The sequence below is a fragment of the Pinus tabuliformis genome, chromosome X, assembly GCF_031772625.1.
Source record: "Pinus tabuliformis cultivar Carrire ecotype Pingquan chromosome X, CPIR1, whole genome shotgun sequence".
Lineage (NCBI taxonomy): Eukaryota > Viridiplantae > Streptophyta > Pinopsida > Pinales > Pinaceae > Pinus > Pinus tabuliformis.
This window is the reverse complement of record NC_142308.1, coordinates 1,119,190,700-1,119,206,102: the sequence shown is the minus strand read 5'-3', so window position 1 is coordinate 1,119,206,102 and position 15,403 is coordinate 1,119,190,700. Positions and strand designations below refer to the sequence as shown.

General features: G+C 39.1%; 1 protein-coding gene across 1 annotated transcript; it reads left to right on the top strand.

The window, feature by feature from the left end:
- The first annotated feature begins 14,289 nt into the window (after positions 1-14,289).
- LOC149143755 (uncharacterized) lies at positions 14,290-15,177 on the top strand. The gene has a single exon (XM_089451933.1). It carries the CDS (start codon positions 14,290-14,292, stop codon positions 15,175-15,177), a length of 888 nt encoding a protein of 295 aa, XP_089308059.1.
- Positions 15,178-15,403: the final 226 nt, after the last annotated feature.

Here is a 15,403-nt window from a genome sequence, read left to right as displayed (position 1 = left end):
TTTTATTGAATTTCATTCCAGGTTTCACTGGAGGGAAGATGGATTCGTGGAGCTGCCGAGCAGTGGAGTGCGGCCAACCAGAAAGCGTTTACTCGGTAACAGGTGCGCCCTCCTAATGATCTTTCCAAAAAAACGTTGCTTGCCATGGTCATGCCACGTTTCTGAACAGGAGAGCTCTCCATGCATGCATTTTCGCTGACAACTGTCCCTCGAGGAAGGTTTTTCTTCTCGGGTGTTCCTTTCCTCTCCACTCTTACCTGCTGATTTAAAATAGTCTTTACGAGGAGAAAGTTTCTTTTCTGCTCTCTCCCTTCCCCGCTGTGTGCTCTTGTCGCAGTGGTGTTTTATCAAAACTCTTCGTCTCCTTCATGAGCCTTCCATCTTATCTGGTTTTTATTCGGCCCCTGTTTACTGGGTGATGGGTACGTCGATGGTTTCTCTGCCCAGGTTAGTAAAGCCTTCTGAATCTTATGAACTATATAAAAATGTTGTTGTAGGAAAGTTATATTTTTCTCTGGAACAGTCATAACAATGACGCATTGAGCTATGTTCATGGTTATTCAGTTTCCCGGATCGGTCTTCGCATGCCACCTTTCGACTTTCCTGGTTTTTACAGGTCGTTTTCTTTTTCTGACCGTCGGATATTATCCATCGGCCCCCTCCTGGTGATGTCACTCTGCCGTTTCCCCTGAATAATTATTATCATTGAAATTCAGACCGTCCAGATGTATTTACTTGGAGCCATCAATTTTTGAAATTCCTTTCCCCTGATTGATCCTGCCCTTGCTGAGATCATTGATTATTAAGACTGGTGGACAGATGGCATTCTCATATACTTTAGGCCTTTTGGGGAAGAGAGTTCTTTAGTTCTCGAGGTTTCCATTGTCAGGTCCTCAGTCAGAAGCCTGCTCTCCTTTTTTCTCTCTCTGGGCATCTTGTTCAGAGGTGGATTGTCCCATTCTGTCCGGACCAAATCGGATTTGGATTTGGGGGGTACCAAATGAGGTAAGGGTTGGTGGATCATTCAATATGGACTTTCCCTCCGACTCGTCTGCCACGGAGGCAATGATCCAAGCTGCCATCAATGCAGAATCCGCCCATGTCAATGCTCGGTTGTCATCTGACTGGCAGTCCACCCTGGGGGATCTGTTAATCAGGCCATCGGTCCCACAGGTAGATGTGGAGGTTCGTGATGGGCAAAAAGGTAAACCTTCACGATCATTCAGCAGAAAGGGAAATGAAAATTCTCGGAAGGATCTGGAGGAAGCCTATTACCAGAAATTCCAGAAACCGGTCAAGACGGTTCCGCCCCCCGCTACCATAAGAATAGACAGTCATCACCTTGCAGAACGCATATCCAGCCTCCAAGAAAAAGCCCTGATCGGGCGCTGGCATTTCCCGGAGATGAATGACTCTAAAATGAGAGAATGGCTTGCGGCCCAGTGGAAACCTATTATAGGTTACGTCCCGATCATAGCTGGCCTTTTAAAGGACTGGTATTGTTTCCATTTTTTAAAGTCAAGTGATCTGGAATCCATTCTAAAGCATCAGTGGGTCTTCAACAGGAGTTTCCTGGTTCTGCATAGATGGTATCTGGGGTTTAATCCGCTTAGAAATACTCCCTCTAACAACTTCATTTGGGTTAAGTTCCCCGGTTTGCCTTTGGAATTATGGTCCAAAGAAACTTTGTTTGAGATAGGCAATGCCATTGGAAAGTGTATTTACGTGGATCCATGGTCTCTTGGAGAAAAAGATAAGAGAGTGGCGTGGGTATTGATTGATAAACCTTACAGGGGAGGTTTCCTGGAACATATCGACATATCCTGGGGGGAGATGAAAATCAGGCAGAGGTTGGACTTCTGGGGGATTCCCTTCAGATGTTCAGCATGTCACCACACAGGTCATCTATTAAGGAACTGTTCTCGGCGTTCTCAATATAGACGGAAATTTCAGGGAGCTCATTATATCAAATCCCTTTCTGATAAGGCGTCCTCTCCTTACCCGGACTCGGAGTTTTTCCTATCTTCAAAAAGTCGGTCCTCCTATGGAACGGAGGATTTACAGGCATCTTCTCCTGCTCACACTTATCACCATCCTCAGCAACCAAATCCTCCCTCTCCCGTGGAGCCTATTTCTCCTTCGATGCCTCCTTTAGAAGATGTCCCTTTTGTGACCATATCTCATCCCATTCATCCTATAGAACCGAACTCTGATCATGAGGTTCCTAATCCGCCTCCGATTCCTCCTCCCGTCATTAACAGAAGAAATGATACCCTCACCAATCTCTCTTCGTTATCTCCTTATGAGTCTTGCTCTCAGATAGGAAAAGATAAGGAAATCTTGATTTCTCCCACCCCGATGAACTCTCTGAATTCTTCACCCACCAATTCAATAGGTAGCGATTTGGATTTCTTACTTTCAAAAAAGTCGTTGGAGCTTAAAGCACTAACTATCCATAAACCTGAATCCAAGGAATCTCCCTTCATTAGTCCAAACTCTGCCAGCAATATCACAATAAGGAGGAAAAATGGCAGGGGAAGTAGAGACTTTAGAGGTAGGGGGGAGAGTGCGGGAAGAGGTTTCCGGCACATGTCGCTTATTGATGTTCCTATAGTAGATATGAATGATGAGAGGTATCTTAGAGCATGCAGGGCCGAGAAGCTGCCAAAATGAATTTTGTAATACCAATGAACATTCGGGGGCTGGGGGCGGGGAAAAAAAAATTGGAGTTAAAAGATCTGTTCATATCTGTTAATCCCAAGATAATCTTAATCCATGAAATGATGCATGCAGCTTCGGCTGCTATATTATACTTTAGGAAAATGTTCCCTTCATGGTACATATCGGCTGTAGAATCAAATGGCCTCTCGGGTGGTTTAGCAGTCTTATGGGATCCGGTTTGGGTCATGGCAAAGACATACAATTGCCTAGTGGGAATTTTGATCTCAGCTCAAATTAGGGGTCAAAACTTTCCCATAAATATATTAAATGTCTATGCTCCTTACAGGAATAGAGAGCCTTTCTGGGAGAAACTTTTTAGTTCTGAAGTTCTTTACATTGAAAATTTACTGATTGCTGGGGACTTAAATTTCACTCTAAATATGGATGAAATCTGGGGTTTAAACAGGAGAAAGGATCCGATGGCCGAAAAAATAAAAAATGAGATGCTATGTAGAAATTTTGTGGATGTTCTCCCATCACAGATGTATCCAACATGGGAGAATGGAAGATCGGCTAAGGCTTATGTCGCAAAGAGGCTTGATCGTTTTATTCTTCATGTTAGCTAAATCGACAAGATGGGCATGCCTTTTTCCTCTATATAAAAGGTATTTATTTCCTATCATAGACCGATAGTGTTGGGATGGAAGAAAAAAGGCTTCAGGAAGGGTTATTCCTTCAAATTCAATAGGACTTTTCTGGAAGACCCGGCTTTCAATGATCTCATTAAAAATTTGTGGCGTGAGCGGCTGCCTTCCAATCCACACTTTATTTTTATGACCTCAATAGACAAAATGGACCTTGTAAGAAAAGAGGTTAAAGAATGGAAATTTAAGAAAAGGCAGTCAAACAGGTTGGACCTTAGGAAAATTCAAAAGGAGTTAGATTATGTTTCGGATGCCATGGCATCGAACAGCATATCTTTTCAAAAGAGAAGCCACATAAAGGAGCTTCAAAGGAAGAAGGCAAAAATTCTAGAACAAGAGGAAATATCTTGGAGGCTGAAGAGTAGGGCCTTGTGGCTAAGAGAGGGGGACAGAAACACAAAAATTTCCAAAAATTTGCGAATGCAAGAAGGGAAAAAAATTCAATTTGGAAAATAAGTGATGAAAAAGGGGGTTTTTTGTATTCCCAGGAGGAAATCTCAAAGGAGGCAAAGAGGTTTTTTGAAAATCAGTATAAGAGAACAGAAAACAGGTCTTTTCAGGATATTCTGTGGGGCATCGATTTGTTTCCTCAGATGTTCAATGAGGACACAAATAATCAAATCTTTCAACCTGTTACGGAGGAGGAACTGCTGAGAACTCTAAAAGCTTTCAAAAAGGACAAATGTCCTGGCCCGGACGGGTGGACAATAGAGTTCTTTTGTCATTTTTTTGACTTCATCAAATCTGACCTGCTTAAAATGGTGGAGGGTTCCAGGATATCGAGCAGCATTAATCAGAAAACAACATCCACCTATATTGCTCTCATACCAAAAAATGAAAATGCCATCTCTTTCAAGGATTTCCGTCCAATTTCTCTGTGTAATATATCCTACAAAATAATATCAAAAATTATCGCAGACAGGATCAAAGGAACTTTGTCTCAATTCTTAACAAAGAACCAACATGCCTTCTTACAGGGGAGGAACATCTTAGACGTGGTTGCTACAACTCAGGAAGCTCTTTTTTCCAGCCGGGGGAAAAAATGCGATGCTGTCCTTCTAAAAATTGATCTCTGTAAAGCCTACGATTGCATGGATTGGGCCTTCTTAAGATGTCTGCTAGCAAAGGTCGGATTAAGAGCAAACATGATCAACTGGATCATGGCTTGCGTTGAACAGGTAAATTATGCTGTCATTATCAATGGGATGCCATCGGCTTTCTTCCTAGCATCGAGAGGCCTTTGACAGGGCTGCCCTCTGTCTCCTCTTTTATTCATATTGGCCATGAATTCTCTCAATCTTCATATAAACAAGGCTGTTGATGAAAACAGATGCTCCCCCTTGAAATTATGCAGGAACATTTCTATCTCTCACAATCTTTTCGTCGATGATGTTATTTTTTTGGCATTTTATGCAGACTAACTTGGATGTGTTATCATGACATTCTTCAAAATTTCCAAACGGCGTCTGGCCTTCAGATAAATAGTTCGAAGTAGGTTATTTATCACAGCGATATTAATCAGGAAGAGCTGGATTGGTTAATTAAACTGTTTGGTTATGAAGTGCAATCCATCAGTATGGGAATCAAGTACCTGGGTTATAGATTAAAAACAAATTTTTACTCAAGATCAGATTGGTTGTGGATACCTAAGAGATACTTAAAGAAGATTTCAGCGTGGGAGTTCAAAAGCCTTTCTTTGGCTGGGAGAGTTGTATTGGCCCAATTGGTTTTAAATTAGCTGGCTGTTTACTGGGCTCATCTGTTTTTTCTCCCTGCAAACATCATCCAATCAATGAACAGACTCACCGCCAATTTTATCTGGGGTGGACAAGCAGGGAAAAGAAAGTATCACCTCTCGAAGCTCTCAAATATATTTGTTCCAAAATGCATGGGTGGCTAGGGTCTATTAGACCTAAGGTATTTTGGAAAGGCCCTTCTTTGCAAGACATTATGGAGAGGGATTTACGAGGAAGGTATTTGGAGCAATATTATTCAGGAAAAGTATCTGGGCAGTAAGAGCTTATCCTTTTGGTTTAGAAGAGGTAGCATAAGTCTCTCTCACGGATCTCCGACCTGGTTGAGCCTGCGTAAAATTGGAAATATGTTCCTGAAGAATTTATTTTGGCGTTTTCAATCGGGGAAATGGATTCTGGTTGGAAAAGACAATTTTCTATGTGGCAAAGAGGAGATCTGCGTCCCTGATCCCCTATTGAAGTTCATTCACAAGAAAGGTATCTTTTTCTGGGATGGGCTGATTGAGAGATGGCATGGCTCAATCCCAATCTGGCATGAAGCTGAGAGTTTGCAAATGCAGGAAGACATCGCCAGCTCATGGAAGCAAATCTTAACAATTCTCATAAATGGTGGCATTTTTCGCTCTGCAGAGCACGACTGTCTCATATGGCGAAACTCTCATGGAATGGATTCCATCAGGGTAAAGGATATATACCGAATTTTGATTAGTGATAGACAGCATCCAAGTCACTGCTCCTTCTCGAGCATTTTCTGGAAAGCTAGGTGTCAATTAAAAATGGTCTTATTTTCATGGCTATCTTTCCATAATAAAAATCTTACGTGGGAGAATTTAAAAAAGCGTGGTTGGCAGGGTCCTGGTATATGTCCCATTTGCAGATCGGCCGAGGAAGACAATTTTCATTTATATCAAAATTGCAAGGGCTCCCGACAAATATGGCTGCTCCTGGAGAATCAATATGGGTTTCAATTCATGTCTCAAATGTCGATCACGGATGCTTTTACATGGTATAGTAAACAAAATTCCAAATGGAGATCTATCTTTATCATTAGTTTCTGGTGTATTTGGAGGTGGCGGAATAATTTCATTTTCAATGACAAAAAAACTCCGATGATGGAAATTTTCTCCTCCATATGTGATCTCTATGAGGAAATTCTGATCTCCTCTCCCATGCAGAGGGAGCTACATGATATAAATATCCCACTGGTGTCATCATCTTTGCCTAGAGCGTTTTTTTACGGTGCTGAACAGAATGGGGTTTGTGGCTGTGGTTTCCATATTCTAGCAGACGAAGTCAGTCTTTTCTCCGCACACTGGAATGGGGGGAGGGGTTCAAATATGATGGTTGAGGCGATGGCACTCGCAGGCCTCATGAGTTTCTGCCTTTTCTTAAATCTTCAAGATGTTTCTATTTATGGTGACTCAAAAGTTTTGGTGGATTATATTGCTGGGAAAATCTCCATCTCCAAGCCTCATCTTGGGGGCTGGCTAGATCGGATCAGTTTCTTTTGGTCCTCCTTAAAAGATGGCTCAGTTAATTTCATCCGCAGGGAACAAAATCAAATGGCAGATTCCTTATCAAAAAAAGGTCTTCAAGCTGCTCCGGGATCGTGGCATCTTCAATTTTCCTCTGATGGAAAATGTTATTCCATTCAGGACTTTTTCCCTCCCAATTTCTAGATTTTCTTGCAAAGTACTCTATGATTTTCTTCTGTGCTAGAAGATGCTAGTTGTTATGAACTATATGCTATGTGTTTTTGTTTTGAACAGGCTTACTTCGGACTGCAATTTTTGTTTCTGAATAGGCTTACTCCGGACTGCTCTCAGTTTTCTCTTTGTCTATACAGGCGAAGTCCTTTTATACCGATCCGGCTTATGTATAGGATCTCACTTTGATGATTTCTATTTTTGATCTAGTCTCTCTGGCTTGATCTAGTTTTAATCAGGATATGGCTTCTCTAATGTCACAGATTCTCTATCATTGGAACATATACTATCTCCTAGCTGAATGTATATTTGGACTCTTTTATATTTCTTATATAAAAAAATTATGTTTTTTCTGCTCTGAAAAAAATTCATGCCAAATCGAGGTGATATATTGGACATGTTGAAGATGTAGTCCGGCCAAATTTACAAAAAAAAATATACATATATGATTAGGTTCTATATGTAAACTTAGTTTCTTTAAAGAAATAAGTTGATTGTAATCTCATTGACTCTAATAACAATGTTCCTAAATAAATAAATAAATAATAAAACGGCAAAACACTTAAGTATGCTATTAAATTTTATAGTAAGAATTTAATAATGTAAATTGAGGATTTTAAAGTGTTTCATTACAACTAATTAAAGACGTGGGTTACTAAGATACTATAATAATAAACTAGATCATAGATAACTAAAAAATGTGAAAACAAAAAAACAAAAAAAAACAAAAAATTATTAACCACAATTACAAAACATTATTTATATAATGTAATTAGAAAAATGTATTAATCATAATTATTAAAAAAAAGGAGTAGTCTTTTAGTGCAATTTTTTGGAGTTTTTGGCGGACTTTTGGTCGGAATCGAGCAAAATATTTTGTGACTAAATCTTGACTTGTGTTATTTAAACTTCTTTTTTCACTGTATATATGAATTAAACACCCTAAAAAACCCTTAGGACATTTCGATTCTAAAGAGTTCACTATCAAACTTGTGATTTCAATGAATCCCTACTAGATTTTGAAGAGTTCACCTTTCAAACTTGAGATTTCAATGAATCCCTATCAAATTTTAAACAAATTAAATTGAAAAATAAATCAAAAAAATTCTAAAAAATTACACTTAAAAATTAATGGTAAAAAAAATAATAATAATAATCTTAATTATTACCTAAGAATAAAGGTAACAATGATGCAGCTTTTGTAACCCTCACTTAAAGCCAAGCTTACCAAAATTTAAGAAAATCATTATAGTTATAGGAAGGGGAAATGATGATCCTTTTGTAACATAAGGAGAGTATTATAATAAGTATAGGACTTTACAACTCATCTAAAAAGGTTAAGCATTGTAGATTGCTTTTGTAACGTAAGGATAGGAAGGGGGAAATGGTGATCCTTTTGTAACGTAAGTAGAGTATTATAATAAGTATAGGACTTTACAACTCATCTAAAAAGGTTAAGCATTGTAGGTTGTTGTCGTATATTTGTGAGAGAATGTTGTTTTAATATAGTTGTGAGATAATGTTTAAGGTAAATGATTATGAATATTATATATGCTTTATAGATTTTGGAGGTTAGTGATTATTATGTTTATATAATATTTGTATGAGATAGATTTATTTAAAGGGATTATTTTTTGTTGATTTAAATATAAAGTTTAATTTTGCGAGTGTTGAGAGAATTGAACCTACGATTTTTTAATAGCAAAGGTGCTTTAATAACAAAGACTCGACATGTATAGAAAATGTCATTAACACAATAGCATTTACCTAACATCAAAATATAGTAAGGACAAACCCTTAGTCATCTATAATGATCAAATTTTCATCAGTTACCTGATTAAGATCGGATAGTTCAGTTAGTGTAGATTGGGTCGAGTTTGTAGAAGAGATTTTGTACTCACTTCCTTGAGTGTCTCCCCATTGCATCGCCTAGAGCAATTGTAAATAAAAAAAAAAAAAATTTGAATTTCATTATCATATTTTTAAGGTGGCATTGCTTCTTACAGCATTTCGTTGATCCTCAAAATTCTATGAGGGAGTGATAAGGATTGATTTTCCAACTTGTCTACTGCCATGTTCATGTCTCTTAAAACATGTTTGACTTGAATGCAAGAAATCCAAGTGAGTGATCTCAAAATTCTTGTCTAAAGATGGCGAAGCATGGAGTCCAAAGGAAATGTTCCCAAAGCAAGATGATGGATGGAGTTATTAGAATCACTTATTATAATTAGAGATCTAATTGGTAAAGATCCAGCCAAGATGGTGGCTTGGAAGATAACATACATTTCAGGTTGGTTATTAGAGGCTATACTTCGGCTCCATGAGTATTTCAATTTTATTTGTCCTTTAGGGCCAAAGAGAACCCATCGCCACCCTTCACAACCCCCCTCGCCCCCCATTTTCACTTGCAACTCGTTTTCATTGAAAGGAGGACAGAGAGGTGGGTTTTGATCCACTGTATGCACATGTTACAAGACCATTTAATATAATATTTTTGGGTACAACCACACGTTCAATCACTACTTTAAGGTGTCCCATGGCTTTAGGTTAGGCCTTTATAGGAATTGAACCTTGCTCTATGGAAATAAACCCATCATTTTTCACCATTGGATCCATACCCTTTGGGCTTATTTATAAAAGGAGAACATGGGAATGGACTTTGACCTACTTATGTATACATGAGTCACGAGACTATTTAATATAATATCTCTAGATACAACCCGTTCAACCACTACTTCAAAGTGTCCCATAACTCCAAAATAAACCTCATAAAAATTAAACTAACCATAATTAAAAACTTTTTATTTTTCAGCATTAAATCTAATCACTTTAAATCATAAATAATTTAACATAAATAATTTAACATATTATCTTGTTCACATCCAATCATAATTCAATAATACTATTTGATATTTTAAATGAACAAATTATTATCTCAACCACTCAATCATAATCCATTAACACTATTACACATTTTTAATAATATTTTTTAATATATAAAGTAATTAAACATATTATATAGCCCATAATTAGTAAGAGAGAAAGGTAGATACAAATATAGCTTTACTTTATTTAGTTCTCAAAGTTAATGATGTTTGGTTTAATGTGAAGATGAGTTTCGAATTTTTAAGTTTGCAAGGGATTAATGCTGATGTTTGGTTTACTATGCATATTAAAATAATAAAGTAAGGAATTAATGATGATGTTTGGTTTACTGGGAATATTCAAATAATTTATGATGGAATTAAAGATGATGTTTTGTTTAATGCGAATAAATAAGGGGAGGAATTAGCCAATCTTATCTTTTGGTGGATAATACGATGTTGATAACAAATTAAGTTTTTTTTTATTATTTATTTTCTCGTGGTTCGATGAATGCCCTTTGAAACTCAATTTTCGATGCTTTCAAAATAGCATGTTATTTGGTGGGCCCTGCCCATTGAAACGTGCACCTCCGTGATTATGGTGGCAAGCATGATCCCAATTTAATAGATAATAATAATTATTTCTGACTTAAAATGTGTTTTTTTATATTTGATATTTTACAAGGGCAAAAAAGGTGGTGTGTGGTAATCAACGAAGTTAGTTTTGATAGAAAACGTTTCAAATTTTGTATAAACTTTATTAAAATTGTAAAAGTTATGGTTTTACCTTCGTTGGAGAGATTTTTAATGTGGAATTTTATTTTTAAGAATTGTGATTTGTTTTAAAATAAATAAATTCTAAAAATATTAGAAACTAAATAATTTTGAAAAGAATGATTGTGTTAAGAGGTGCTTTACAATTTAGTATATATTAGATGTGTAGATGTAATGTGAGTATGTAAACAATTTATATGTTAGATGTGTAGATGTAATGTATGTATGTAAACAATTTTAAATGTCAATCTAATTAAATAAAGAAGAAGAAGAAGTTAAAAGTGATATCGGGTTGAGTGTAAACATTTAAATGTTGGCTCAAATAATAATAATAAAAAATTAAAATAATAAACAAGAAGTTAAAAGTAATAAATTAAAAATTAAAAGTAATATAAACCTAGTATGGAGGCTTTTCTCTGCAGATTCGTGCAGAATTGTCCCTGCCCACATGTTTTGCTGCGGATAAGTTGAATTCTAGTAAACTATTGTCTAAAGCTTAGCCACTGAGCTTATCAGTGTCCTCGGCAAGGTGGTGTCCCCGCTCGATGGTGAATTAACGCCTCTCAACTAGTCTATTTCGTATCTCTCTCTCTGGACCGCGGCTGCACTGCAGTTTTTCTGTTTTTCGACTTTTTTGAAGAGAAGGGTAGGAGGAATTCCCCACAGCGATATCGCCAGTGGTTGCAAAAAGCTTTTTATTTTCAGAAGAACATAGAATCATAGAACAAAGGAATTACGGTACAGATCTTGTTTCTTAGTCATGTTTTTTTCTAGAGATAAGACCGGGGAAAGACAATAGACTGGCTCCAGCCCGCTCGCAACGAGTCTACATCACAAGAGGGATCTATGACTAAGGTATGCCTTAATAACCTCTACAACTATCTCTTGAACAAAATATTATGGTACAGTTTGCATCTCGTTTTTTCTCTTCCTGGTTCTTAACTGGTATCTATCCCTGGTATAACTGTTATTGTTTCGTTTTAGCAAAAGGTTTAATTTCTCATGCCGTCCTATCCAGAATTTAAGAATTTCTTTCCGCTTAACTTTCCTGGTTGCGGATTTTTTACATCCCACCATTTCTGGTGTCGCTTATCAGACTATGTTATTATTTCTCGGCCATGTACTGGTTTCAGTTTCCGAATAGGAAAGCTATGGTTTAACTGTAAAGGTTATGTTTGTTGCTGCATTGTTTTCCAAAAATTTCTTTATAGGTCGACATTCTCTTGTTTCAATTTTTGGTTTTTTTGGTTACTGTCAGCTATTCTAATCCAAAGAAGCTCTTCAATTTCTCCTGATAATTCGGTTGTGGCGAGTATCCATGAATTTTCCCTTCCATATTCTGACTAGCATTTATGGCTCAGTTCTTGCTCTGGCTATGCACTGGTTTTTCCAGTGGCTGGAATTCTCCTCCGGGACCGTCTCTAAATATTTCAGCGGGTAGGAAGGTTGTACGTGTCTACGACACCATCTAAAATCCTGACCCCATCTCGCGTCAATCTCTGCCACACGTCATTCCTTCTGCTTTCCCATTCATGCTCTGACCTCACACACTCCATATCGGGCTGTCCGGTCGGAATTAGGTACATCTGCACACGCCTCCGCTTTTGGTATGTACCCTGATGGCGTCCTCCTATCCTCGTGTCATATCTCACCTTGTGGGATTTTAAATTCTTGTTCTCGTAACTTGGGACTTTGTCCTTCCCTAGATCACTAACTTTCCTTTTCGAATCTTGCTCACACATATTTACCTTTCCCCGATCTTACCCACCTGCCAACTTGACATTCCACCTAACTTTCCTTCTGTCAGCGCTAGTGGTGGACCCTCTTCAGCATGTTTCAAGGCGGGGCCTGCATGGAAATCGAATATGATGTGTCCGCCTCCTCGGCTTTGATTCATGCTACTATGGAGGCAGAACCTATCCACACGGGCCCTCGTTCCTCAGTGGCATAGCAGTCCATGTTTGGAGAAACAAATGTGCCAGCGTCAGATTATCCGACACAATCACTACATGGTTTTGAACATGAATTCCGCGAACGTAAACAGAGGCAACGTCCATTAAAACTATTCCACCACCCCCAGCTATTACACTTGATAGTGCCACCTTGGTCGATCGAATTATCAGTTTACAGAAGCGGCCTTAGTTGGCCGCTGGTATTTCCCGGACATGGAAGACCCTGAAATGAGGAATTGGCTGGGAAGAAAGTGGAAATCCCTGCTTGGTTATCTGCCCACTATAGTGAGACTCATGAAAGGATGGTATAGCTTCCACTTTCTTAGCCTGGAGGATCTCGTGATAATCAAATCCATTCCCTGGGTGCATGGGAAAAGCTTCCTCACCTTGCATAATTGGTATATTGGCTATAATCCCCTGCATAATACTCCCATTAACAAGCTTATATGGGTTAAATTACCCGATCTACCTTTTGAATTATGGACAAAGGACGCATTAACACATATAGGGAATGCCATTGACAAATTCGTGTACGTGGACCCGAAGTGCCTTGGCGCGAAGGATAAGAGAGTTGCATGGATACTAATCGAGAAGGAATACTGGGGTGGTTTCCCGGACCACATCAACCTCCATTGAGCTGACCTCAATCTCCAACAGAGATTAGACTACTGGGGGGTGCCCTTTCGTTGTTCCTCCTGTCATAGAACTGGTCACCTGCTCGACCAATGTCCTTTCCGTCTAGGGGGTCGCTTACATGGAAGGAAAGTCTACAACAAATCAAAGCTGACAGAATCTGCTTTGGAACAACCTGGGGGGAAAAAAGGTCAAAGTAGGGCGTCATTCTAGATGGCGTCCTCATCAGATAACAGTCATAGACCTTATCCTCTTTCTCTTCCTTTTGTAGGCTCTAGGGGGACCACCCCTATCTCTGTCCCATCTTCCCCTTTCAGTACTAGGAAATCGGGTTCTCCTTTTAGGGATACCCCAGGTTTTCCTAGTTCCCCTCCCCCTCTGGAACCTATACCCTGTCTGGAAATTCCCGCTCCTTTGCCTAGCTCTCACCCGTATAGCAATATTCCCTCATCTTCGCACATTGCCTATATTCCCTCTCCTACTCCCTCCCCTAAACCGTCCAATCATCAACAAAAAGGAAAAAGCCCGTGGCCATCCGTCACCCCTCCAAACTCTCCCACTGTTTCCACTACAAACTCGATAGGAAGTGACCTGGACTTCCTTCTAAAGAAAAAGACCTTAGATTTGCACTCCCTCACCATACATAAACCTAAGCCTTCTACCTCTCCTTACATAAGCCCTACTTCTGCTGGAAATATCACTGTCCGACGCAAACAAAACCGTGGCAGCAGACATTTCCGGGGAAAAAATTCCAGTATCCCTTTTGGACCTCAATCGGACCATGTCCTCGTCAATGTTCCTATCACAGATCTCTCATCCCCTGGGTCTCTTAGAGCAAGAAAGCCCACTGAACTTTTACCATGACCCGCATCATTTCTATAAACATCAGGGGTTTGGGAGCTGAACCCAAATATATAGCTCTCAAAGACTTACTACTTTCCTTACATCCAAACATTATCCTCATCCAGGAAATGATGCACAAAGGTTCTGAAGCTGTTGCATACTTTAGGAAAATGTTCCCGAGCTGGCACATATCTGCAACTGATTCATCTGGCCTCTCAGGAGGTTTGGCGGCCATATGGGATCCTTCCTGGGTTGTGGTCAAGGCTTTCCGATGTTTTGCTGGCATCCTACTGGAAGCCACTTTCCATGGAATTACCAAAAAAATCCATATCCTCAATGTATATGCTCCTTATAAGGACCGTTTTTTTTTCTAGAATCGAGTCCTCTCCTCAGAAATAATGGAACTAGCGTCCTTGATCATAGCTGGAGATTTAAACTGTACACTATCCAGTGATGAAGTTTGGGGCTGTGGAAGAAAGTCGGACCCCCTGGCCAGTCTTCTCCAAGATGCACTTCTCACTCACAATTTTGTTGACATCAGTCCTGCTGAAATTTCTCCTACCTGGGACAATGGCAGATCGGGGGCTGATTATCTGGCAAAGAGACTGGATCGCTTCCTAGTCCATGAAAAACTGATAGATCGACTGGGCACTTTTCGCTCTGATATTATCAGCAATTTCACATCTAACCATAGACCCATTTCTCTATATTGGAACAATATTGGAATTCGTAAGGGCCTCCCCTTTAAATTTAATAGGACTTGGCTGGAGGATCCAGAATTCAATGACCTTGTTCGAAAAGTCTGGAACAGTCAACCTATTACATCAAGCTCCTCGCACGCACAAAATCTTCTTGACAAGCTAGAGTCCCTGCGGGGCGAAGTAAAACCCTGGCAAATTCGGAAACAAAAAGCTATTAGGAAAGATCTAGAGGATATTCAGAAGGAATTGGACAAGATTTTTTTGAAGATTCCCTCTCATTACTTTCCCCTGAAGCTCCGCCTTCGTATACAAGCCCTGGAAACCAGGAAAAGAGAATTATTGTCCATTGAAGAAGCCACTTGGAGATTAAAAAGCAGAGCAATCTGGATTAGAGAGGGTGATCGAAACACAAAATTCTTTCATCGTTTTTCTAATCATCGCCGCAACATAAATACAATATGGGAAATCAGGGATGAGGATGGAAAAACACACCATTCCCATGATGATATTTGTAATGCAGCTGTTCAGTTCTTTCAGGAATCCTACAGTAGGAATTCTAATATAAGGGCTGAAGATATTATCTAGGGAATAGAACCTTATCTGCTTATGTTCAGGGATGAACAGAATAAAGAACTCTACAAACCTGTCTCTGAAGAAGAACTACTGGATGTAATGAAGTCATTCAAGAGGGATAAATGTCCAGGGCCTGATGGATGGACAATTGAATTCTTCCTCCATTTTTTGATCTGGTAAAGATGGACCTTTTGAGTATGGTCGAGGAATCAAGGACCTGGGGAAAATTCATCAATAC

What these genes read in the sequence shown, in the direction of transcription:
- LOC149143755 (XM_089451933.1), top strand. Translation starts at nt 14,290, where the DNA reads ATGGAACTAGCGTCCTTGATCATAGCTGGAGATTTAAACTGTACACTA.